This window comes from Pipistrellus hanaki (genome assembly GCF_964339955.1).
Source record: "Pipistrellus hanaki genome assembly, chromosome: 8".
Classification (NCBI taxonomy): Eukaryota; Metazoa; Chordata; class Mammalia; order Chiroptera; family Vespertilionidae; genus Pipistrellus; species Pipistrellus hanaki.
In genome coordinates, this window is record NC_140510.1 from 45,569,930 (window position 1) to 45,597,423 (window position 27,494).

The 27,494-nt window shown below is 35.9% G+C and overlaps 1 protein-coding gene across 4 annotated transcripts in view; it reads right to left on the reverse strand.

Moving 5' to 3' along the window:
- Nucleotides 1–27,494, reverse strand: part of SLC25A12 (solute carrier family 25 member 12) — a 143,539-nt gene that overhangs the window by 48,127 nt on the left and 67,918 nt on the right. For all 4 annotated transcript variants that reach the window (XM_084892316.1, XM_084892317.1, XM_084892319.1 and 1 more), the window contains exons 2-4: nt 27,234–27,287; nt 7,874–8,016; nt 2,543–2,658 (exon numbers count right to left, since the gene is read on the reverse strand). In XM_084892316.1, the coding sequence (XP_084748442.1) occupies nt 2,543–2,658; nt 7,874–8,016; nt 27,234–27,287 (313 nt within the window). The remainder of the gene's footprint in view (nt 1–2,542; nt 2,659–7,873; nt 8,017–27,233; nt 27,288–27,494) is intronic.

Genomic DNA, 27,494 nt, shown 5'->3' on the forward strand with positions numbered 1-27,494 from the left:
AATAAGCTTCAAACTAGAAAACACAAGGCCATTTGGTGAAAAGAATTTCAAGTTAGGATCTAAAATTTGCTTTTACTTAAGCTTTTTTGTAAATACATAAGCATTATTCACTTTATTAAACAGATACAAACATGAAAACTGACCTTTATCACAGATCCAAAAACCCTATAAAGATTATTTTCTTATGCTGAAATTATAGTCTCAAAATATAGCCTTAGAAATCTTGTTAAATGGCATTTCTAACAGTTTCAATGTTCTTCCTCATTTCTTAAGAATATGAAATTAAACTTTCTCTTTTTCATTATGATTTTTTTCATTTTAGTTAAGAACATCATCTAAAAATGAATCCTCAAAACTAGGGAGGCAAGGCAGAAAAGGAAATGGTCAAAGTACCCAGGAAATAGGTGAGCACTATCAAAAGAATCATTCAGTTGGCCAGGGACCCCCCGTTACAATGTTGAAAGGTGGGTCAGCTTTACCTTATTCCATAAGAATCTTCCGATCTCTAGACTATGGAGAAGAATGAAAGCAGGATTTTGGAGGGTCTATATGCTCTTCAATTCATCCTAGGTGCTATAAAAACTAAAACTGATTTGTTTTGCTTTTAATCCTAATTATATGTTCTTAAAATCATAAATCATAGTCTGAGGGCAAAAACAAAAGATCTATAAAATGCTAAAGCTCTATAAAATAAAATTTTAAAGTGGTATAAACCAGCTACTTCCTACACTCATTTTAACATACTGATCAACAATGGCATGAATCTCTATTGTTAGTCTGTTGTATGTACTGACTTGAGTGACTAATTTTTCAAAATAGAAATTGAGAAAATCAATCAAATGGAGGATACACAAAGAACCATGATATCGAGATAGGAGGTACAAGATAAATCACAATTTGTTTTTGGGAAATATAAATCTTACACAATGGACATGTGATAGAAGCACAGATAAAATGTCATTAATGCAGATATTTGTATCAAGGTATTTCCCAAGCATTTCTGTACATTTGGAAGTGAGACATATGAGCGTGTGTGATACCTACTGAAAATAGAAAATGCAGCATTATCAGTAGTACTGGGTTAATGCTGAAGGATAAGATACAAAGGTTTTACGCTTTAAACTACAGAATCTAGGTATTTTTGAGGAAAGTCAATATTCCTTAGGAGGCATTATGGCCAGAGATTGCTCCAAAGCAGGGAGAATTCCAAGATATGCACAGGAACCTAAAACGTTCTGCACAGGTTTTTATTTGGGAAAATCGTATTCAGAAGACAACTGGGCTAATGGGCAGAAGGAAATAATCAATGCCAAGCTAGAAAATGTGCCCACTGAGATCACAGCAAAGGCACCACTGGTCCTTCTGAGCACCTGTATGTTCTCACCAGTCTTATCATGCAGTGATACTCCTTCCTTTGGGTTTAATTAAAAGTATCTGGTTTAGAACAAATTCTACAGTGAATGAAGATTTAGTCCTGTGGCTCAGGAAAAGCCCAACTTTCAAGAGTTACTACTTACTGGTGCCAATTCACACCATAAATGAGGATCTAGCTCAGTTTTACAAGATGAAAAAGCTCTGGAGATCTATTTCACAACAATGTGAATATACTCAACAATGTGAACTATACACTTAAAAATGGTTAAGATGGCAAGTATTACGTGTTGTGTTATCAAATTTAAGAACTCTAAATTAAAAAAAAAAAAAAAAAAAAAAAAAGGATGGAGCACTCAAAGTCCTGAAAAACACTACATTACTTTTATTATAAAGCCTATTGCAGGAAAACCTAATTGATACTTTTCCTAAATAAAAACTAATTTCTGCAAACAAGTGTCATTAAAAATTAATACATAATGCCAAACAGAAATCCAAGTCCATAGTTTGTGAGACATCAACAATGTGCTAATTTTTTTTTGCCTATCAAAGAATCTACTCACAACTCAGATGGCAATTTTAATACCTTAGTCTCGTTTCCTAAAACCAGAATTCTAAAAGAGGGTCCAGAGAAGGTTAACTATTCTTGCCTTAACCTCCTGCCTTAGTGCCATTCTTGGTGTTAAAATGACTAGCAGCAATTTTCCAAAGACACTACAGAGAAGCTCTGCAGATATTTGTATCAGGTTTTTATTTGGGAAAATCGTATTCAGAAGACAACTGGGCTAATGGGCAGAAGAAAACAATGCTCTGCCCAAAAGTCCTTTAAAGATTGTTGTTGTTCACAGTCTTGTTTCATAAAGACTTTTGCCCAGGCTGGCTCAGAACAAGAAAAATTTACACCACCTATTTTAGGAGTGTGAAAGTGTCAATGACTCAATGAGCTGAAGTAATGACATTCCTAGGTTCCTTATTTTTTTTTGCAATAGTCTAATGCTTACAAGAAAATAAAACAATTTACCTGCATAAATCCTTTTAAGAAAGTGATATTTTGATTATTGACTAGCTCCTAAATAATCAGCAATCTATATGCAGTTGCTAGATTTAGAAATTAAGACTGGACCAGCCTCACCTACTTCATTTATCACTTACAATCTTTTTTTTTCCTTACCAAATGTCACCTCTCCATTTCCACTCTTGTCAAACAATTGGAAAGCCACTATGAACATGGAATCTGGAGCACATAAAACAGATTCAAATGCCAAAAACTCTTGATAGGAGATCAACCTAGAATAAAATATAAAATGTTACTGGCTGATACAAAAAGAAAAAAACATCAAGCATTTAAACTGCCTTTACTGTATGAACTATAACTCAGGGTAACTAAATAATAGATGAAAAAAGCTTCTCTTCATAGAGGTATTCCAGATAATAAAAAAAAGAAGGAGGAATGAATAAAATTAAAATATCAGCCTTTTAAAAAACTCTAACAAATTAATGGACCTGGGCAATAATCATTAGCCACTAACATCACAAAAAAGAGAGAGAACTAGTCCAAAAATAATTAAACTTGAATCTGAACAAGTCTATAGATCAGAGTTCCTCAACCTTGGCACTCAACAGTACCAGTCTAGGCTGGATAATGCTTGTTGTGGAGGCCTCCTGTGCACTGTATCTGGTTTGGCAGCATACCTGGCCTCTACCCACTAGATGCCAATAGCAGCCCCCATGTTAAGAATCACTATTCTAGGTGTAATCAACAATTTATGAAAAATACAAAGGACAAAGGATCATGTGAACATTATCACGGGAACACAATCAGCAAAAGTGCAGACTGTAGGGAACTACAGAGTGAACATGACCTTTTAGAGAAACATGCTTCCCATTTTCCCAATTAAGAACATGCCTACATTTTACAATCCAATGTATGCCCCCATTCATCTAAAACACATTTTACATTCAACGTTACATTTTGTATTTCTTAAAACACATTGAAATATATGTTTAAATTACATAAATTATATTATAGCCAAAGCAATTATATGTACATGCCTTTGCCCTTTATTGAGGGAAATGCTCTGTGGTGATGTTATTCAGGAATTATGCCCTCACTATCATGCTAAAGCATCCTTGGTGACATTAGGAGCTTGAGTGCCTAGTAAGTCCTGGGAGGAATGACCTAATAATCAAAACTATTTTATCAGGCCACATGTCATAAAACGCCTTATGCATTGGTGTACTAGTAAAACATATAATAAAACTCAAAAGTGTGGTTATCATTACACAAATTTTAGGGTAACAAAAACAAAGTTATAACATATCAGGTAACACGAGCATCCACCCACTCCTGAAAGCAATGAGTAATATGTGGTTTTAAGCTCTGAACAAAACTAAAGAGCAATGGTATGGTATGATATGGTTGGACAGTACAAGAATGTGTAACACAAAACCAGTAGTGATATTGGGGAGGAGTTAGAGAAGACCTTCATTTTTTACTTTATATTTTTCTGAAGTGTTTGCAATTTTTATAATGAAGAATTAGAATTACATATATCTTCTGATTGTAAGAGTAATTTTTAAAATGAAAATAAAAAATAACTAGGATGCCCTGACCAGTTTGGCTTAGAGCATTGGCCTGCAGACTGAAGGGTCCGGGTTCAATTCCAGTCAAGGGCATGTACCTTGGTAGGGAATATGCAGGAGGCAGCTGATCGATGTTTCCCTCTCATTGATGTTTCTAACTCTGTATCCCTCTCCCTTCCTCTATGTAAAAAAATCAATAAAATATATATATTTTTTAAAGTTTTTTAAAAAAGTAACTAGGCTGATTATCAATTTAAAAATATATGTGTCATCTTGGTTTTTCTAAAATAAGTCTTAGGAATTAAATACTAAAAATACAATTACCATGAAATGCAAACTATGTAGCTTTAAAACACACTTCATGGTCAGTAGTAGAACTTACTATATTTATGAAAAGAGGGCCAAGAACTTTTCCTTAATGGTCATAAACAGTCAGCTGGCAGAGTGAACTTGGCTCATACATGTATTTTCTTTGGCATGCAAAGTATTATTTTTTTAGTTGCATTAGTTGCCAACATTTGGAAATCGTAAGATTTCATATAAATATCCACTTTTCTGGTTTCTCTTGATAAATTGCAAGCTTGGGCAATAGGTTACTGGTGCCAAATAGCACCAGCCCCTGAAATCAAGCAAAAACTGCCTCTTTCTGAGAGACCAGGGCTCAGCAGTTATCTACACCCTGCCATGCAGATTTGAGACTAGTTGGTCAGGTTTCTAACTTTGTTTAAAATACAAAATCTATGAACTGTATTAAACCCCTACATTTTGTCTACCAGTATATTCATAAAGGCAAATCATAAATTCATGCAACTTTAGAGCTAGAGGGACTCTTAGAAAGTCTAAAGAAGTCAAACAATCTGCTCTAAAACATTCAGCAACTCAGTAGGCCCAGTGGGATTCTCAACAGGAGTTGATTCAGTGTACACCTTTAATTCAGTGTACACCTCGCTAGAGCCAGTCCCCAAATTTAAAGTTACAGTTGAGAAACAGAAAGGTAAAATAATAGACCATTACAAGAAAGTATTGAAGAAATACTCAGCCAACATTCAATACTCAGAGTTACCTGTGTTATATAGAGTGATTTATTTGAAGAAAGAAAAGTCAATTAAGAAACACAAAAGCATCAACAATCTATCCTATATAATAAAAGGCTAATATGCAAACTGTCCCCTCCATGGGGAGTTCAACAAACAAAATAAAAACAGATTCATTTATACAAAAAACAGACTGACAGCTGTCAGAGGGGAGGGGATTTGGGGATTGGATAAAAAAGTGAAGAGATTAAAAAAAAGACTCAGGCATCAGTATGGTGATTGCCAGGGGGTAAGGAGGGGGGGGGGTGAGGAAGATAGGAGAGTGCAAATGAGGGGTTAAGTGGTGGTGGAAAGAGACTTGACTTTAGGTAGTGAGCATACAATGTGGTTTGCAGATGATGTGTTACTGAGTTATATGCTTGAAACCTGTGGTGTTATTAACCAATGTCATCCCAATAAATTTAGTTAAAAAAAATATTTATGGGAGATTCCAAAATGGTGGCAGAGTAAGTGGATACATACTGACACATTCCCAGGATACCAACATTTCTACTTAAACAAATACAATAGTCTCCTAGATAGATATCACTGCGTTCAAATCTTGTCCTACTCCAACCACAATTTTTCTAAGATTGAATCATTTACTAGAGGCCCACATGAATTCATGCACAGGTGAGGCCCAGCCGGCCCGCCCCAATTGGGGCTGATCAGGCCAGGCCAGCAGGGGTAAGGGGATGCAGGAGGTTGACCGGCCCACCCCACCACCTGGTCCAACTCCCAGTCAAACTCCCGTTCAAGAGAACAATTTGCATATTAGCCTTTTATAATATAGGATGGTAATGGAAATAATGTTTAAAGAGTCCATATTGCCCAGTTCTTGTTTTGTTGGGTTTTTGTTAGTTTTTTACACAAGCACCGCAACAGGGAAGAGAAAAACACCTGGGTCCTTGGAGGTCTGGGGGCGTAACTTGGAACTCACAAAACAAAGCAAATTTTATTTATAATTCACACAAATATTCCACTTGCTCCATTTTACAGTCATATATAATTTTAATATAAAAACAGTGTTTTTTCCCCCCTTGAATTGAATAAACTGAGACATTAAGTAAAATGCACCTGTGATTTCTGTGACTGCACAATATACTGTCAGGCTAAAAATATATCCACGACTGAGAGTCATGAGCCTCTCGTTGACAGCATACAGTCAAAGCCTAGCACACAAAGCCAACCACAACTCTGCCAGTGGCAAAGCAGTACCACAACCACACCAAAGTACTGTAACACAATCTCCCCACTCTCACTCCCCAAAAACACACACACACACAAATGCCCCTTGGTGCTTTAAGTCACTACTGCTCCCCCTTTCATGGAATTCCCCTTCCTACTTGTCCAACCACCAGCAAGCTTCTTTCATCTTGCCAGATTTCACCTCTTCTGTGATACCGTCATGACCATCCAAAACAGACTTATGCTTTCTTAAGTGTCCTTTGTATCTTTTACATACTTCTACTGTAGCATCTTATTCCCAAAGTATTACTTTTCTGTGTTGTTTACCCATTCTTTATCTCACTAAGCCATGAAATCTTAAGACCAGAAATCCTATTTTATGTTCATACTTCTAAGGCCCAACAGAGCCTGAAAAATGGTGTTTGTTCAATAAATGTTTATCAAATAAATTAGTAGACAGAGAAATGAATAAATAACACTCTCTAAATTCTTTCCTGATTTTTCTTTATAGCACATATAATCTCCTAACACCGTGGTCAGCAAGCTGCGGCTTGTGAGCCACATGCGGCTCTTTGGCCCCTTGAGTGTAGCTCTTCCACAAAATACCACGGCCTGTGCGAGTCTATTTTGAAGAAGTGATGTTAGAAGAAGTTTAAGTTTAAAAAATTTGGCTCTCTTACCCTAACTGGTTTGGCTCAGTGGATAGAGCTTTGGCCTGAGAACTGAAGGGTCCCAGGTTCGATTCCGGTCAAGGGCATGTACCTCGGTTGAGGGCACATCCCCAGTAGAGAGTGTGCAAGAGGCAGCTGAACTGATGTTTCTCTCTCATCAATGTTTCTAACTCTCTATCCCTCCCCCTTCCTCTCTGTAAAAAATCAATAAAATATATATCTTTTTAAAATTTGGCTCTCAAAAGAAATTTCAATCATTGTACTGTTGATATTTGGCTCTGTTGACTAATGAGTTTGCCTACCCTTGTCCTAACACATTCCAATTTACTTTTGACTTGGTTCATTTTTGTATGGTTTATTCACTGATGTAATTCTAGCTCGTAATACAGTGCCTAAAGCATAGTAGATAGTAGGTATTCAATATTTATTGCATGAATGAATGAATGACTGAATGAATGGAATATAGTATCTGAAAACCATTCTGCTCAGATTATATATAAAATATGACTTTTCACATGTAAGTTTTTCAAAAGAAAAAGAAATACCAGTATCCTTTTTTTTTTAATCAATCTTTATTGTTCATATTATTACAGTATCCTTGATAATGGTAGTAAATAACACGGTTTTTATGATCACCTCAGAAAAAAATATGATTTATTGATATTAAAATTCCCAATTGTCATAGGTAAACTTATGGTTTTCCATTTTTTAATCAGACACTGCAGGGCATTAGCCTTCAAAAAATGCATAGAGCCCATGTGGCTCATTCAGTGTGGCTCAATGGTTGAACGTTGACCTATGAACTAAGAGGTCAGAACCCCATCAAGGCACATGCCCCACTTGCAGGCTCGATCCCCAGGTAGGGGACCTGCAGGAGGCAGCTGATAGATGTTTTTCTCTCATTGATGTTTTTAATCTCTCTATCCTTCTACCTTCCTCATCTCTAAAAATGTTTAAAAACATTTAAAAAATGCATAAAGGTCTTACCCATCCTTGGTTTGATCAGCTACTCCTGCCAAGAGCTGAACAATCTTCGGATTGCTATCTGGATCATTATACAGTCCAAGATAGCGCTGGACAAAGTCCTCCGGGGTCATGTAATGTTCTCCATCGACTTCAGTACTGGCATACTAAAAAATAAATAATGTATACTTAAATATTAAAATTATTCAATATCCTTTTATAGCAAACAAATATCTTATGAAAATGTAAATTAAAGACAAGTATCAAAATCAAAATATAGATAATGCAGACTTTTTCTCTAGATAGTGAAAAAACAAATACCAAGAGCATGACTTAAGAACATTGGTAAAGTGTTGATATATACTCTGTCATTGATTATAACCTTTTACATCTCATGGTTCTGCTGCACGCCAAAAAAAATATACTTTTTGCCAATCTGACAAAATAAAATAGGTATAATTTTGATTCATTCACACTGATTGGCTATTGTTGTGTGGGCTGTTGTCATTTTTTTTTTTTTTTAATTTGACAATCTAAGGGGAAAGAGGTCAATGCTGTTGAGTAAATAGTCAGGTATTGCATGGTTCTGTTTGTCTATTTTCAGTTAATTCTCATCTCAGGATATTTTTTTCCCACTGAGTTCTAGAGAAAGTGGAAGGGGGGAAGGAGAGACGGAGAGAGAGAAACATTGATGCAAGAGAGACACACTGATTGGTTGCCTCTTGCATGCTCCCCAACCAAGGGTGGAGATCAAGCCTGTAGCCCAGGTAGGTGACCTTGACTGGAATCAATACAAGATCTTTCAGTCTGAGGGCCAATACTCCAACCACCCAGCCAAACTGGCGAGGGCAGGTATTGCATGTTTTAAAAATTCTTGTGGCACATCAATTGAAAATCACTGATCTAGAAAAATGAAGTTGCAGCTATCAATTTAGCTACTTCACTCAACTATCAAAGTAGTAATATCAGAAAGTTTCCCAGAATCAAAGAAACACATAATAAATTTTAAAAAACCAACAAAACACCAGGTCTTGGCCCACCATCATAAAATTATAGAACATCAAAATAAAGAGAAAATCCTAAGTTTATAGAGGAAAAAGAAAAGAAAAAAGAACAGGTCATATATAAAGAATTATGAATCACAGACATTATTTTCCTCTCAACAGAAACACTGGAAGCTTGAAGACAATATAGTAAGGTCCTTAAAATTCTAAGAGAAATAATTTCCAACCTAGAATTCTAAACTTAGCCAAATTTTCAATCAATTGTAAAGGTAGGTTGAAAGCACTTTGAGATAGCCACATTCTCAACATTTTTTCTTCCTTCATGTATCCTTTCTCAGGAAGCTATAGGATAATTTGCTCCATTAAAAATAGAACATGAACCAAATAAGAGGGAGGTTTGGGAATTAGGAAACAGATAATCCAACTCAGGAAAATGGCCAAGGGAAATCCCAGAACTGTGCTGCAGGCTCAAGAGTACCTAATCCTGGCTGGGGCAGGCAGAGGGGTCCAAGAAGGAAGCCACTAGGGAAAATGAAATGTCAGCTTATCCAGGGCATCTATTTGGCTATCTCGAAAATAACATTGGGAGAAATTTAAACCTGCTCAAATGTCACCTTCTCAATGACACCCACGCTTATCACCCTATTTAGTCTTACAACCCATGCCTGTATCTATATTTCCACTTCCCCAAATGTTGTTCTATTTTCCACTTGGTACCTATCACCTTCTAACATACTATACATTTTTTTTTATTATGTTTATTGTCTAACTCCCAATTAGAATATGTCACAAAGAAAAAAAATACTTGTCTAGTTTGTTCATAGATGTATCCCAAGCACCAAAAAATAATGCTTGGCGTGTAGTAGGCACTGAGTGGATATCTATTAAAATAATGAGTAGGTACAAAGGCAATAGGTACAAAGATTACTAAGTAAGCCCTAGCCAGTTTGGCTCAGTGGATAGAGCGTGAGTCTGTGGACTGAAGGGTTCCGGATTCTATTCCTGTCAAGGGCACATGCTGGGTTGCGGGTTCGATTCCCAGTGGGAGTGTGCAGGAGGCAGCCGATCAAAGAATCTCTTATCATTGGTGTTTCTATCTCTCTCTCCCTCTCCTTCCTCTCTCTGAAATCAATAAAAATATGTTTTTTTAAAAAGATTATTAAATAAGTTTAAAGTTAGGTAATTTTTTACTTTCTGAAAAAGTAAATAATGAAAAGTATTTTTGTTTTACAAAATAGGAAATATCATAATACATGACTTAACTAAAACATTAATAGTAATAATGTAGATACCAAATATTAACTTAATGATGATTACAACCCTAGCCAGTTGGTTCAGTGGACAGAGCGTCAGCCTGCAGAATGAAGGTTCTCGGGTTCAATTCTAGTCAAGGGCATATATCCCAGTTGCAGGCTCAATTCCTGACTCCAGTCAGGATGTACATGGGGAAGGCAACCAATCAATGTGTCTCTCTCTCCATCTCTCCCACTCCTTTCCACTCTCTCTAAGACTCAATGTAAAATCACCCTAGGGTAAGGATTAATAAAAATAAAATTATGATTACAAATATGCAATGAGGAATGGAGAAAAAAGAATGTGGGAGAATGTAGTATAAGGAATTCCTCAACTACTGTAATAATGACTAGGAATACAAGTATCCTATATAATAAAAGCCTAATATGCAAATGGCGGAATGACCAGAAGAACAACCAGTGGCAGGACCAGTCGCTATAATGTGCACTGACCATCAGGGGCAGATGCTCAACACAGGAGCTGCCCCTAGCCTGCAGGCCCCAGGCCAGCCAAGGTAGGTGCCAGCGGGGGGCGGGGAGGGCAATTTCCCCGCCAGTCGCCCCACAGATAGGCCCTGATTACTGGCCAGGCCTAGGAACCCTACCTGTGCATGAATTTCATGCACTGGGCCTCTAGTAGAAATATAAAGGAAAATACCAAAATAAATAGCTAAAAGAATTACAGGTGGTTGCTTCTGACAAAAAAGACAGGGATGAAAAGGACCAGAGCAAATAACTTTTGGTTAAGCATTTCAAATATCCTTATTTGTGATCTAACTTTCAACAAGGACAGCATTAAATAAAAAATGTTCCCTTTGCTGTATTCTGAACCACACCACAGAGGCAATCACAGCAAATTCTGTATCAACCTACCTAAGAAGTAACCCAAAGTGGACATATTTTTATTAGCTAGTGCTAACAATAGCACCTAGCAAATATCACCCCAAAATAAAATCATGTTCTCTCTACATGCTATTAAAAGTCATTCCTAAAAAGGTCCTAGGTTTAAATCCTGGCCCTACTACTAACTCACTGTGAGTCTTCAACAACTCCATTCTCCAGTCCTCCTAGGTTCATCACACAACTATAAAATGAAGACTAAACAATTTTTGATATTTTAAAACAATAGGTATGCAAACATAGAATTAAAAAATAAACTACATAATATTGCTACTAATAGTGAATGGATTCTACCAATTCCTATCAATTGCTTCCTCCTCTCCTTCTTTAATGTATGACATAATCTGATATGTTTACCAAGATCACAAAACTACAAGCATTTAGAACCAGCAGGAGTGGGGAAAGGCATAATGTCAGGGAGACTACTGCAGTGGAAAGAGGGAGCAACACAAGGAAGTCTAAAAGTAGAATTTAGAGAGACTGACAAGTCAACCATTAAGAATATGAGCGCCAAACCACAAAATGAAAAATGAACTATGGGAACCAAAAAGGAGTGGTTCATTCAAAGGACTGATAGGATGGGGTTAGGAGGACGAAAGAGAAGGCCTGTTCAGAACAGGCCTTAAAAATAAAATTTAATTTCAACTGCAAATGGACAGAAAGGATATTTTAGACTAAAATATAAAAACCAATGTGAACAAATATAGAAATAATTATTTTCTTCTTTGGGGAGAAGTTATCTGAAGAGAGAAATGGTAACAAAGAGGAGGTATACATATAAAGATATGTAGAAGATGAAAATGAAAAGACAGTTTGAGTCCAGATGGTGGAAGACTGAATACTAAACTGAATAACTGAGTTTTATTCTGTGGGCCATGGAAATAACACTAAAAAATTTAAGGGAGGAGAGGTATTGTCTGATCTTTGCTCTCCCATGTAGCAATGTGAAAGATAGATTGGAAAATAAATAAACTGACTAAGGGCAAGGAGACTATCACAAAGATCCAGGTGAAAGAAGCTGAGGCTTAACCAAGGCAGTGGGAAGTACAAATTAATAAAACAAGGGGGGGGGGGGGGGATTCTATTGAAAGTAGAATCTACTATGCACAGTCAGCCAAGATGCTAAAACATTTCATTAGCAATGGGTGAATGACTACATTCACCCATTGCTAATGGATATTATTTTAATAGTGTTACATTCATACCATTCAAAATTAAAATGGTATAAAAGGATATTATATGGTGAAAAGTCTTCCTCCCACCTCTGTCCCTAGTCACTCAATTCCCCACTCCAGAGGCAGTCAATTTCTTATATATCCTTCCAGGTCTCTTTTACACATGAGCAAGTAAATTACATATACTTGACATATATGTATATATTATATATCCATGTTTTATATATAATATATACATTAGTACATATACACATGTAAATATGTGTATATGAATATTCTTATCCAGTTCTCTTTTTACACAAATAATAACTATTTACACTGTTCTGTACATCTTTTTTCAAGCTCAGTCCTTTTAAAAAGTGATTTAGCAATATATGTACATACACACAAATATACTTATACATCATGTATAAAGGGCTATAAAAATGCTCACATTTGCCGAAACCGGTTTGGCTCAGTGAATAGAGCATCGGCCTGTGGACTGAAGGGTCCCAGGTTCGGTTCCGGTCAAGGGCATGTGCTTTGGTTGCAGGCACATCCCCAGTGAGGGGGTGTGCAGGAGGCAGCTGATTGATGTTTCTCTTACATCAATGTTTCTAACTCTCTCTTTTCCTCTCTGTAAAAAAATCAATAAAATATTTATTTTTTAAAATGCTCACATCCTTTAACAATGAATCCTGGGCATGACTCCATGAAAAAAATTTTAAAAAGGAAGAACTAAATTCAAAATAAGAAAATACAATAAATGGGTTATGGTCATCTTTGTTCTCTCTTTGTTCTCTCTCTTCACAAGTGAGTGTTGCTTTCTTTCTTTAATTAGCAGATATAAATTTTCAAAAGAGAGGATATATGAAAATATTTGTGTTAGTATTTACAAAATTTGGCATCCAATTGTCCTTTTAGGGGGCACAGAGATGTCTTTTAGTAGTACCTGAGTTTGATTGCCAGGACTATCACCACTACACACACAGAACATATACATCTACACACACTTGCATACATTGGAAGTATATTGTACTTACTGAATCACCAGAATTTCACAATATTCTTGACTTTAAAACTACCAGGAAATAGAGCAGCCTTACCACACGCTACCAAGGACACAGCAGCTAACAAGGAAAACAAATGCTTTTGTTGACATGTACTGGAACAGGCTCAGCCAGTATCTGGGATTATAAATGATGCCAGAGAATCACTTACCCTGAGGTATTTTGCTAGTGTTTTCCCCAACTCTCCCAGTCTATTTTAACTTGATTTTGACTAAAAGATAAAGTGTACCGCTCAGAGAGAAAAAAGTCTTCTCATCCACAAGGAGTCATGCACTACTTGACTTCTGCAGGAGATAGTTAATTAACTCATTACATTAAAGACAATTACTTGGCAATGTCAGTGAGCCTGTTGCCTGAACAGACAGAAGAGGGAGTTTAGAACTGAAAGTAGAATCTACTATGCACAGTCAGCCAAGATGCTAAAACATTTCAGGTATTGTGTTAAAAAAAAAAAAAAAAAAAAAAAGCGGGTACTATAAAATGGGTAATATATTTAAACCAAACGTATTTTTAATGCTTTTTTTTTTAAATGACCCATTTATTTTAAATGACTTCATTAGTTTAATGCTTCTTATTTTAACTGACAGGGTAATAATGTTTTAAACAGATTTTTAAAAAATAAAGATGGCCATCCAGCTGGTGTGGTTTAGTGGTTGAGTATCGACCCATGCACCAAGAGGTCACCAGTTCCATTCTAATTTGATTGAAATGCAGGCTTGTGCCTGGATTGCAGGCCTGACCCCCAGTAGGAGGTGTGCAGGAGCTGCTGATCATGATGTTTTTTTCTCTCATAGATATTTCTCTCTCTCTCTCTCTCCCTCTCACTCTAAAATTAATAAAAACTTTTTTTAAAGTAGTGTTTATTTAAACAAACAAACAAACAAACAAAAAAAAACATGCCGAGCAACAAATAAGGCTAGAAATAAGAAAACGTTAAGTGGCCTTATCAAGACCTCTTTCTGCTACTCAAAATGAGTTGAGCATTTATACTAAAACAGTAAAAAGCAACTTAAAACAAAATTTGAAACTGATGAACCAAAAGATAGATATAGAGACAGTATATCAACAAGTAGACTCAAATTACAGCGGGGAGGGGAGGAAGATCTGGGGGAGATAATAGATCAACCGAAGGACTTTTATACATGCATATAAGTACAACCAATGGACACAAAACTCTGGGGAGGGAGGGGATGTGTGGGAGGGAGGGAGGGGGGCAAAAAAAAAAATCAATAAAATATATATTTTTTTTAAAAAAAAGGGAAAAAATAAATAAATAAATAAAATAAAACAAAATTTGAGACTTGCAATGTTAGAAATTTAATAAATCAAACAACTTACTAGTTTCATAATATCATTTCCATTTTGTTCCTGTTATTTCAAAGGGTGAGCTAAAATGACTTTAAATTAACCAAAAATTATATATGTACTCCAAATAACTTTAGAATTAATCATCTGCCATTTCAAAGATATCTCTTAAGCACTAGTAAATCTCTCTTGGGCAAGAAATCAAGGACACATGAAAGACAAAGACAAGAAGTGGCTGAGAGGATCTAAAAAACAGCAAAACAAAAGCAAAAACCACCATAGGTCGTCTATTTTCTTAAACTTTATCCAAACCCAACTGTAGTATTTAAATGTAAAAGTGCATATAGCTTTGACATTTTCAGAAATATTTAAATTTACATTGAACATAGTTCACATGTGCTTGAAAAAGCCTAGTCATTCTGAAGCTTGAGAAATAAGATGGATCTTGTAGATTATAATATTTACACATATAATCCAAATTATTGCCTATAAGAGATGGCAGGGTTTCATACTCACACTGAACTACCTCTAGCTGTAAATGAAAAGATCATGTTATCTAGAAATGTTCTGCCTATCAAGCCAACAGATCAAAATGTCAAGACCTCATTTGCCTGGAGTAAACTAAATAGCAGTAACTCATTTCCCATTTATCAAATTTAACCTTAAGTGGCCTTTAGAGTGTGCTACCTACATCACAGGTTAACTATAAAACAAACTTCACAAAGAATTTACACATTACCCTAAATTTCCATTGAGTAAAGGGGGAAAAAGGTTAACTTAAAATTCAACGACATAAATAAGTACAAAAAAAACAAATAGTCTAAATGATACAAATTACCTGCTTAAAAGATGTAAATTTTTAAAAAGATACTTTGATATTTTCTGTCTAAAAGATTTTTTCAGAGATTATAAAGGAAAATTCTGATCTGTTGTGACTATAAAGCTGGTTACTTTTTTTAAATTATACAGTATATGAAGATCAAGGATTTCCTTTTTATGTATACCAAAATCAAGGTAGTGTACATAGAAGCACTACTTTTTAAACTAAAAATCTGCTAAAGTCAAATCTTTTGGGATATTGTACATTCAATTATGAAGCACCAATTATATGCTAGGCACTATGCCTGATACTAGGTGCAGAGGTCAATAAAACATTGTTCCTGTCCTCAAATAGCCCAGAGACAATGGCACTATGGACACCTAAACCAGGGTCAGAAAATAGGTTCTAATCTCATATACTGTTCACTAGTTGAAATTTCAGCAAAATACTCTGAGCCTCTTTAACAGAAACAGCTGTGTTGTTGTGGGGGGAAGAGGGGAAATCTTGAACACCAAAGTTCTTGTTATTATAAAGCATATATGCCTAATGAAATTATTCTAAAATGCTTAGAAACACAGAAAAGTTTCCCTCCTTGCTTTCTGAATTTTTCTGCTTTTGTTCAAACCTGAAGGAGTTATTGTTCTAATTCTTAATTTTTCTCCAAACCAAGGTTTCTTTCCACAATTCTTGGGTTTATCAGGAGATCAGTCCTGACTAGTCTAGGCAGCTTCATCTCTGCTTATCCATCATGTGGCTGTAATATGAGTCAAAACAAACTGCTCCTCTATGACTTTGTTCCAACGGAGATGAAATGACATTTTCACATCTTAATATACTTTCAATTTCAGTAAATCAAATGACAATGTCACAAAGCTCAGTAATTTCAAATATTAAATAGAGCACTTCCCATATAGAAAAATGAATTGCATGAACAATGGGAGAAAAAGACATGTACCAAGGTAAGAGCTGAGCATATGAAGCTAACCCTTTTGCTGTTCTTCCCTACTACTGCTCTTACTCCTAATAGGAGCCCAATTTAGTAAGGGGCTCAGAGTGCTTTCACCACAAAAGCACTCTGCATAATGAGCGAAGACCACAACTGATCTGACTGACATACAAACCCTGTTACAATAGTACAATGTGGAATTCACCTTCTATCATAAATAATATTTTAATGAGCAAAAATAATTTAAACATTAATTTTAACAACTTTATTGAGCCAAGTTAATTTGAAAAAAAAAAAACATTTTAGTGATGCAAAGTATTCCTGATATTTATCAAAATCAAGTACACATGCTTTGGGAAAAGGTACTTTTATTTATCTAAATTTAATTAGCACTTTCAGTTGCATATTTCACAAACAAAATCTTTTATTTGGTTTTGAAAGAAAAAAAAAATCCTCAGATGTCTGCCTTTCTAACTCAGATTGCTTCCATGAAATACTATGGGCTTATTTTTCGTTTTGTTTTAATATATGTATTTTTACTATCCATTACAGCAAGTCGTACTGTTAACTACTAAACAATGCAATTCCTAACACAGTAGGGAGGTACAAGACCCTAGTTAATCACTGAAATCAATGGAAGCTACCATAATAAACTAGGTCAGCCAAAATAATTTTCTCCTTAAAATAGCCAAAAGTCTTGGAAATAAAATAATGACCCCAGAGAACCCAATAACTGGAACTAGAAGGTTTCTCGAGGCAGATTAAGTTGAGGAATTAATTTGCATTGTTCTTAAAATAAATATTTCAATATCTTGGTGGAAGTAACCATGGGAACATACAAGGAACATATATATTTATAAGCCTGGGCAAATCATGCCTTGGACAATCAAGGTACAACTCCTAGGGAGACAGAATACTTTAATATTGGTAAGTCTTGATTAAATAACAAGATTTTTACCACTGAGAAAGAAGGACCTTTATCCTTGTAGGAAGCAGAAAATATTAAGAGATTTAAGAGACAAATTAACCAAATACAATGTATGAACCTGACTTAGACCCTAATTTTTTGTTTTTTTGTTTGCTTGGTAGAAGAAATTTAATATAAGAACTGGTCATCAAAATAAGAAGGGTTACTTAGGCAACTCAGAGATGAGTAACAGCAAGAATCATTCCTGCCTCAGGGCCAGAGGGACACAGGGAGAAGACTGAAGACTGGGCTACTAATCTAGATGCTCTATGAAGTGGGAAGGAGAGGATACCTCAGTTTCTCCTTCCTCCTCTTCAGTGTCCAATTAGGTCCTTCCATTTTGCCATCCCTCTCCAGAAAGCAGTTGGCTAGAGAGCCTGATCAATGTAGTTGACAGGTACTTACTCAAGTTCCCTTGAACACTTACAGCTGAGGAAGGCTTATGGTCTAAGGCAGTGGTCGGCAAACTGAGGCTCGCGAGCCACATTCGGCTCTTTGGCCCCTTGAGTGTGGCTTTCCCACAAAATACCACGATTGGGCGCATATGTACAGTAGGATTGAAACATCGTGGCCCATGCGCAGACGTCGGTTTTTGGCCTGGGCAAGTCTATTTGAAGAAGTGGCGTTAGAACACTCAAGGGGCCAAAAAGCCTTAAGTGGCTTGCGAGCTGCAGTTTGCCGACCACTGGGCTAACACATTATTGGGAGATAGAATCCCAGAGAAGCAAGAGTGAGCAGAAAAGGGAAGTGAGATGTGGAATAAAGCAACTTAAAAAAAAAAAAAAATGAAAGAATCAGGAAAATTTCAACACTGAATGGAAATCCATGTTATTAAGGAATATTTTTAGGTGTGATCATCATAGTGTGGTTTGTTTGGCTGGTTTTTTGGTCATCACCTTTTAGAAACACATTCTGAAGTATTTATGGGTAAAGTGTTATGTTGTCTGGGAATTGCTTCAAAATAATTGAATGTAGCTGCAATATAGATAACCAACATTAGCCATGATAGATGGTGAAGCTGAGTAATGGGTATATGGCAATTCATTATGCTATTTTTCTCTAAATGTGTATATGTTCAAAATTTCAATAATAACGGTTTTATTTTTTTTTAAATATATTTTATTGATTTTGTACAGAAAGAAAGGGAGAGAGATAGAGAGTTAGAAACATCGATGAGAGAGAGTCATCGATCAGCTGCCTCTTGCACACCCCCTACTGGGGATATGCCCGCAACCAAGGTACATGCCCTTGACCGGAATCGAACCCAGGGCCTTTCAGTCCCCAAGCTGACGCTCTATCCATTGAGCCAAACCGGTTTCGGCAATAATAACGGTTTTAAAAGGCTATAGAACAATGAGATGCTTCTATATGTACTAACAACATTATGTAAAAAATTTATTTAAAATAATAGCCCATTTACTGTATAACCTTAGCAAGTTACTTAACCTTTTCAGTTTCCTCATCTATAAAATGGGAATACTAATGAGACCTACCTTATAGATTTGTTCTAAGGATTAAATATAATTTGTATAAAACACTTAGACTAGTACCTGAGACAAAACAGTGACTCAGTAAATAATCAATTACACAGTTTTAGAAATTCAAAAATGGCCATGGCACTGGCTTCAGTGAATGATGCTTCAGAAATTTCAGCAGAACAGTAAGTCCTCACTTAGCATCAACAGGTTCATGGAACGGCAGCAAAATGATGTATAAAGAAACCACGGCCTAATTGGTATAAAAAGACTTAAGGTCTTATAGCAGATCATCAACATTATAGTGAAACAGTTGAGCACAGTGACATTATTCGAGGACCTGCCATATAAAATAAAAAAGAGCTGGACAGAACCGGGAGATGCTGATTTATTTTTTTTTAAGTTACACCTAAAAAGTCAAATAAAAGTTGCTCTTTCAGATTTGTTTTGATATTTCAGAGTCTATGGTTAAACTATTATTCCTTCTCTGATCCAGACCGGGCAACTGCAAGTTCAAGAGAAAACTGCCCATCTGCCACAGCCTCACAGGTCTCAGTCCTAGACCATGCTATACCCATCTCAGAGCCTATAGACTTAAGAGAAGCCATTACCTCTTACAATTGTATTTCAGAATGTAGGAATTTGTAAACATCTTCGGATGAAGGTCTCAAGAATATAAGTAACTAACTGATTACATGTACACAGTCATAAACACAAATTAATATCTTAATTCACTTCATAGGCCCAGCAGTTTCTTGGGGTAAAATAAGGGACTCAAATCCTATTCAGGAAAGAAAAATCCTCATCTCATCTTAGAAGTAAAGAAAGAACAAAGAACCAAACTTTATTCAGTTCTCCGTGTATCAGGCACCATTTATACATTATTACCTCATTACCTCACATAACGATGCTAGGTATAATTATTCTTTTCAGAGAGACAGATGAAACAGGCTCCAAAAGTAATGTGAACACCTAAGGTCACATAGCAAAGAGGGATCAAACAAGGATTCAAATCCAAGTTAAACTACAAAGGCCATGTAGGCTCCAGTTGCCTCCTGGAAGACAAGTTACCTGAGGCACAACTCAAGACATTCTAAGAACCCTATGGACAAGAGGTAGCAATTCAATTGAAAGAACCAGTCTACTCAAAGCAGCCATTCATGACAAAGCACAGAAATGTGTAAGAGAATTTACATTTCAACTTTACTTTTTTAAACATGATCTATTTAAATACAAATCGAATCATCCCATAGTACTTCCAAAGTGCTAGACCTTCCATGATTTCCATGACGCCCTTTAAAAAAAAACCCAAATTCTTCTCCGTGGCCTCTATGACTCCTTCAGCCTGATCTCTTACTAGCCATTCACCCCCCTCACTTACTGATGCTTCCTCCAGGCACACTGACCTCCTTTCTGTTTTTTGAACATACAAAACCCTATCCATATCTAGGCCTTTGTACATGTGAGTCCTCTTTTTGGAATTCTCTTGACCCACCTTTCAATTCTTAGCTCTAGTATCACCTCTTCAGGGACCTTCACTGACTACCCTCTTGAAAAATGATAGCCTTTTTCATCATTCTGTTTATTTCTTTATTAGACTTGTCACAATGTGTAGTGTGTGTGTGTGTGTGTGTGTGTGTGTGTGTGAGTGTGTGTGTGTGCTTGTTATTGTCTGTCTCACCCCTACCTAGACTGTGAGGTCCTACCTTTATTAAACTCCTCTATCTAAGCTCTATAAGATTATAATCTAGCACAATGCCTAGCCTGCCACGCAGTAGGCAATGAAAAATGTATTGACAATAGAACATAACATGGCATCTAATAACACTAATTTTCTCACCCTTTCAGTTATTTTTTAATCATTTTAGTTGATTCAAGGATAAAGTCTCCCTATGGTGCCAGTTTGCCCTCAATGCCTAACACTTTTTAAAAAAATGAAAACTCTATATAGTTAATGGCAAATACTTTATAAACTTAAGATAAAGATTATTATCTTCAATTCCCATATTCTAAATAACTTGGGAAAACAGTGTGGTTAAGAAATTCTAGAGCCCCTTCTGTGCATGTCATACTGCATTTATATAATCCAATTTATGTTGGGAAGTCCTCTTTTAACTTCAGGTTTTGAATTGATAAATTCTTACTTTTTAAATTATTCACTTGCTCAAAATTTGATATATACATTGATACTTTCTTTTATTTCCCCTTAATTCTTCCCCAACCAAGTTAACAACTTAGTTTCTATCCTTCCATATTTTTCTCAATGCCCATTAAATCATTCAAACATATGTGTAATTATGCATATAACATGTAAGAAGTGACTTATAGAAAATTATTATGCTATATACACTTCTTTACATTTTTCTTTTTTTAATATCATGATTTTATTTTTTTTAATTTCTATTTGTTAAGCTTCACCGGATATATTTTATTGATTTTTTACAGAAAGGAAGGGAGAGGGATAGAGAGTTAGAAACATTGATGAGAGAGAAACATCGATCAGCTGCCTCCTGCACACCTTTTCCTGGGGATGTGCCCACAACCAAGGTACATGCCCTTGACCGAAATCGAACCTGGGACCTTTCCGTCCGCAGGCCAACACTCTTATCTACTGAGCCACACAGGTTTCAGCTACATTTTTCTTTTCTTACTTAATAGTACGTTGGAAATCCCTCTAAGTCAGCTGCAATAGGTCTAATACATTATTTTTAGTATCTGCATACCTTAATTTTTCTACAACTCTCCTTTTGATAGCATTTATTTTGTTCTCTCTCTTTCCTTTTTGAGAAAGAACTGAGTGCTGCAACTAACAATTTCGAACACATACATTCTTATAAGTACTTTTATTTCTCTGGGATAAATATCCCAAAAGTAGGACTGTTTGTTCAAATGGTATCTTCTTTTTATTTGAAACAACTGCCATATTGCTTTCCAAAAACTCTGTTACCACAAATACTATAAAAGAGCAATTTTTCCCCTCCACATTTGGCCTGAGTTGATGCTAACATTTGTTACTACTACTTGTATTATAACTATAATATTATGGTAAGTATCCCACACTTTTGAAAACATAGCCCTAAAGCATATTCCAATAAAGTAGAAGGGTCTCCTGCTAAAAACTCTGCTTAATTTCATTCTCAGCCCCAGGTTACTGCCAACACTAAGTACAAAATATGTAAACAAATTTTATTAAATAAAAGGACATTTCTTTCAAATAAAAATGTGTTACCATAAAACTAAGAAAGAATCACTCTTTGCTTTACATTAGCAGCATCTTTGTCCACTTATTCTTTAAATCTAAATAAACAAGATAAGAAAAGAAAGCATTTTCATAATTTTATGTGGGGTATGATCTTCATTGTTACATTGGTGATGAGAAAAAGAATAGACTCAAAATAATTCTTGGTCTAGCATATGTAATGAAGGTGCAGTCTCAACAAGTGTTGCTTTTACCATACAAAACTTTGATAAATGAACAGAAGGGCTACCAACTAAAAAAAAAAAAAAAAAAAAGAGTTCTTGAAAAATCATACACTTAAAACAGTTCTTTTAAACCTACTTTGCCACAAAGCAGAGACCACATAAAGCTTTTATTTTGAAAGTTATCAGCCTTATAACCAATAGCCTGAGACATATTTGTCTTCACCTCACCTTCTTCATTGCTTCTATTTTCTCCTTTTTGTGCTGTATACTTTTGACATAGCAAAATTGGGTTGATGATAGTGAGTGGGTGAGAGAGGTAAAAAAAAGAAAGATAAATCAAGAAATGACAGTTAAAAGGGTAGTAATAAACCTTAGCTTGGCAACTGGTTGAAAATTATAGCACAGACTAAAACATTGAATTCATTTGTTGTGCTCCAAGTTTATGAATGGAGGAGCAGGAAAAAAACAGAGTCCCACTGAATATTATCTGTTCTTTTTTAATTAATAGGAAATACAGCTCATCAAAATTTGATAAGCAATGAATACTGAAAAAAAGCACCTATTTTCCTATATTCAAAATAATAATTCTTTATTCTTATAAAGCCCTTCTCATGAACTTGCACACATAATTTCACCAAACATAAATAACAGCACTTTCATATAGAAATATTTTGCTGTTTACAAAACAGACTTTTGAGCCATAGTAGCTATATGTGAATTTAGACAGTTAATGACACAATTCTAAATTTTTTTCAAAAGAGCTTTTAACTGTGTTCTAAAATTCAAAATTAAATCTTATCTTTAAAAGCTCAAATGATCCTGAACTCAAGTGACCCTTGAATCCTACCAAAACTAAATTCAACTAATAACAGCGTAATCTATATTTTAGTGTGTTTAAAATTTTTTTAAACATATTTTACTGATTTCAGAGAGGGATAGGAAGAGATAGAAACATCAGTCACGAGAGCATTGATAAGCTACCTCCTGCACAACCCCTATGGGGATTGAGCCTGCAACCCTGGTATGTGCCCAGACCATCAATCAAACTGTGACCTCCTGGTTCATAGGTCCACGCACAACCACTGAGCCACATGGGCCGGGGTATATTTTAGGGTTTTTTTTACTGTATTCCTTTTGTAAAACTCCACTTTAAACTCCCATGGAACCATTCTCCCTAGTTCTCTTCCTCCTCCTTCTCATTTTAATTGTGGATATCACTTATAAATCAGCCCTTATTCCTTGTCTTATTTTATATTTAATTCCCCTGAACACAAGGATTCATGCACTACCTATATCAATTTGTATCTGTCCAAATCTGACTTTAATTTATTGGGGCACATTTACTTATCAATCATACTTAAATTCCTCTCCCCCAAAATTCCCCAAATAGATGCTCCATCAATTAGCATCTATTCTAAAAATGCCAGATTCACTACTCCTTCCTTTACAAAGTCCCTGTATTGTCCTTTCCCTTCCCCAGCCACCAGCCTCTCCAGGTCATTATCATTCACATATATTATTTCAATAGCCTCTTAGCTGATCATCCTACCTACTTCCAAACTCTCCACACTTTGTCCAACAAATACAAAGAGCTGCCAGAATTTACCACTTCAATTTGCCCTCTCAGAAACCCATAGTGCCTCCTCACTGTTTCAATTCCAAACTCTTTGGCCAAATGTTCTAGGTAGTTACAGTATAGAGGCCCTTTTTAAAAATCACCTAAGTAAACAGATTTTTTTTTTTCTTTAACTTAAACAAACATAGCTACCATTAGCCCCTCACATACTTCTAGATTTCAAAAATCATCCTGTTTTAAGATCCCACAAATGGTATAATGTGAGGGTTAAGAATACTGGTTCTGTAGTTTCATTTGAATCCAGCCTCAACCACTTAAGAACTAAGTCACATAAATCAAGTCCTTTAACATAATCTACTTCACTAAGACACTAATCCTACCTCCTAAGGGGGTTCTGAAAATTTAAAAATACCCTTTAAAGCACCAGGCCAATGCACAGTACACTGTAGAATTGTAGAATGATCAATACATGTTAGCCATTGTCATTAGTTTTACATGACCACTCTGATCTAGGCAAGCCAATTTGATTGCTCTACCAGAGGCTATACATTTGCTTTCATTATTCTTTTTCATTTTATTTAAAATGATGAGAGGTGTTACCTCCTGCACACCCCCCAAAGAGGATCAAACCCACAAGTCCCAGAAATGTGCCCTGACCAGGAATCAAACCGTGACCTGGTTCATAGGTTGATGCTCAACTACTGAGCCACACTGGCCAGGCATGCCTTCACTATTCTTGACTCCTTCAACCACAAACTGTTAGAAATGGAATAGGTCACAGAGAGGATTCAAGCCTAGATTATTCAGTTTGGTGTGTAGTACTGAATTAAAACAAGCGCACACATGTCACACAGAAAACAGTCCTTAGTAAATATTTGTTGGGTAAATATGTTAAATGTTAAAGAAATGTTTAGTTAATATGTACCATACTTTTGTCTCCTATTATCCCTAAAATCTTAACAAATCATATGCATCTAAAATAAAACTGTTTCTTAAACAAAGCCCTACAGCTTCAAGTAAGTACAGTTTGAAGTACTCAAGACAGGAATTAAAAAGAAACAAACAAACAAACAAAAAAACCTACCATGTTACTTATTAGCTGTCTTCAAATTGATTCAACTAACTACACTGTATCTGTCTAGGTACTTTAAGCCTTCCTGAAGGTATGTATCTATGTTCTCTCTCTTATCTATTAGTAATTCTTGGGTCAATACTTAAAAGTTAGTGCTAAATGTGCAGTTATGAATTCCACCAATTTTCGAAATAATAAGAGCACCATCAAAAAAATGTGTAAAAATATAGTAAGATTTTAAAGATGTCAAAAAACTAGGCATAGTCCTAGCTCTTTCTTTATGCTTCCATCTCTCCCCCCGCCTCCCCTCCAAACAAATCCATACAGAACTAAAGATTTTTCCCAAGGGATTTTTAAAATTGGAAGGGCGTCAGTTCCAATGCGGTAGGTAGGTGGAGACGGGAGCAGAGCAAGGACAATGGACCAGATACAGAAGGTCACCAGGGCACAAAGCCCTGGTGCTTAGCAAAAGAAAATTTCAGGGTGGGACCTCATCCTCAGGGTGACCTTTCCTCCCCTAGCATATCAGGGGTCGTAAAGTTTGGACCCCTTGGTCTTTTCTCCCTGGATTAACACCTAGGCCTCAGTTGTATTTCAGCTCCAGGCCCAGAAAAACAGCAAAACCAAACCAGCAACACCCTAGTGAACCTCAGAATCAGCTGCCCAAACACCAATCAACCAATCAGTGAAAGCCCTGACCTGAAAGGACACACCTACAAAGCTGCTGAATATTCTGACATATTCCCTTAAAACCTCCCCTAAAATCCCCACCCTTAAACCCTTAAGTGGGAGGACCCACCTCTACCTGCCTCCCAGACACGCTGGGGCTCCTCCTTTTCCTTTCCCCGCCCCCCTCCCAACATTACCATTTAACTTCCTCACTCCCAGGGCACCCCCAGAGCCCTTCTTTTATCTCTATACCTTGTTTCCTAAGCCCATTTCTTCTACCTCTGTGATTTTTACCTCTTCTACTTCTGTGATTTTTCAAATAAATGTTCTCTTATAGTTTGAGTCTTGGCTCTGAATTCTTTCCTAACCAGAACTCAAGTACTGAGGTTGCTGAACCCAGATCCAGTACGACCCTGGCAGTCTAACATCTGGTGCCTTCCACCATCTACAGTGCCCATTCCCTTAAGTCCTACTGAGTCCCACCTGAGAAGATGAAACCCAGGAAAGCCAGATCATTAGCCCACCGGTACAACCAGGTAGTGTCAGGACTGGAAATTGAACCCAGTGTTCCTGTCAATGCTCTTTTTGCTACATCATGCATCATTTCAACTGACTTCTCCCATGCCTACTTAATCTAAAAAACAAAATTAACTATATCACATGAACTCACAAGACAATTGGATATAATCTATATATAGTGTGAATATTAACATGTTTTTGTATATATTCAAGAACTTGTGTAAGGAATAAGGATTTCAAACCATAAACAGAGCATTTCTATTACAATTACATTTATTCTGGAAATTATGCTTCCCCTAAAATCATCTATGCAGCCTCATCCCCAAAAATAGGTTAAGCAATCCATGTCTCAGATAAAAATGTCATCTATTCCAGGCTCATCAGCATATGTTAGAAACTGTTCCTAATATAGAATCATAAACTTTTGGAGTTGGAAGGAACCTTGAAGATCACCTCTCATTTTACAGAGAAAACTAATACCCTACAGGGACCTGCCTAAGGTCAGAATTTCTGTACAAGAAACCAAGTCCTGAATAGAAAGTTCTCAAAAGGTTTCAGAGAAAAAGCACAATATTTAGTGGAATACCTTAGTTTATCTCTCTTTACATCTACTTAAGTACTTCCTACATGATGAACTTTTGGAATTTAAGAAAAGAAAGCAAAACAAAAAACTAAGCCAACTTTTTTTTAAGTTTATAGCCAAGTCACTGATCCTAAAAACTTATCTCAAGTTAAGGTGGATCCTGGCAAAATCTCAGATAGTAATATTTTGTAATAAACCCCAAAAATGTACAGATATAATAGTTTAAAAGTAAAGGGGAAAAAGACACACATAAATTAACTAGCTATAATTGTTTATCTCTGTAAAAAATTTACATAGGGAATTGATTGTATGAAAACTTTAAGAAAGAATTTTAATGTTAATACATTCATAAAAGCTGGAAATTCTTCTTTTGGCATTCTTTTATGTGTCGAGTCATGTTACAAAAACAATAATTGAGGAAAATATTTTATCAAACTTTAAAAGAGTTAAAAACCTTTGTCCAAACCTTAATAAAATAAGAATTATAAGCTATATTATCAAGTTAAGAATATATGACGATAGACCATTCCTAAAAGTTAAGGCCTGACTAGTACTAAATTTACACCTTTTTCCTCCAGTAAAAAGAGCACACCACATAAGCCAATTTACCTGTAAGAATATGTTTCTTAACTCATGAGCATCACCTCGCTTGGTTGTCTGCACCTGTAAGGAGGAAAAAAAAAAAAAAAAGCCGGTTAATGCTTCACTAGAGGCCACATAATCTCTTCAGATTAGAGTTCACACGTGCTAACAATCAATGCTCTTATCTTTTATAAGGGCATTTAGTATAAAACAAACCAAAAGCGCTAATACCGATAAGAACTGTCAAATTGGAGAACTGTGACTACAGAGTTGAGAGACAAGTACGAA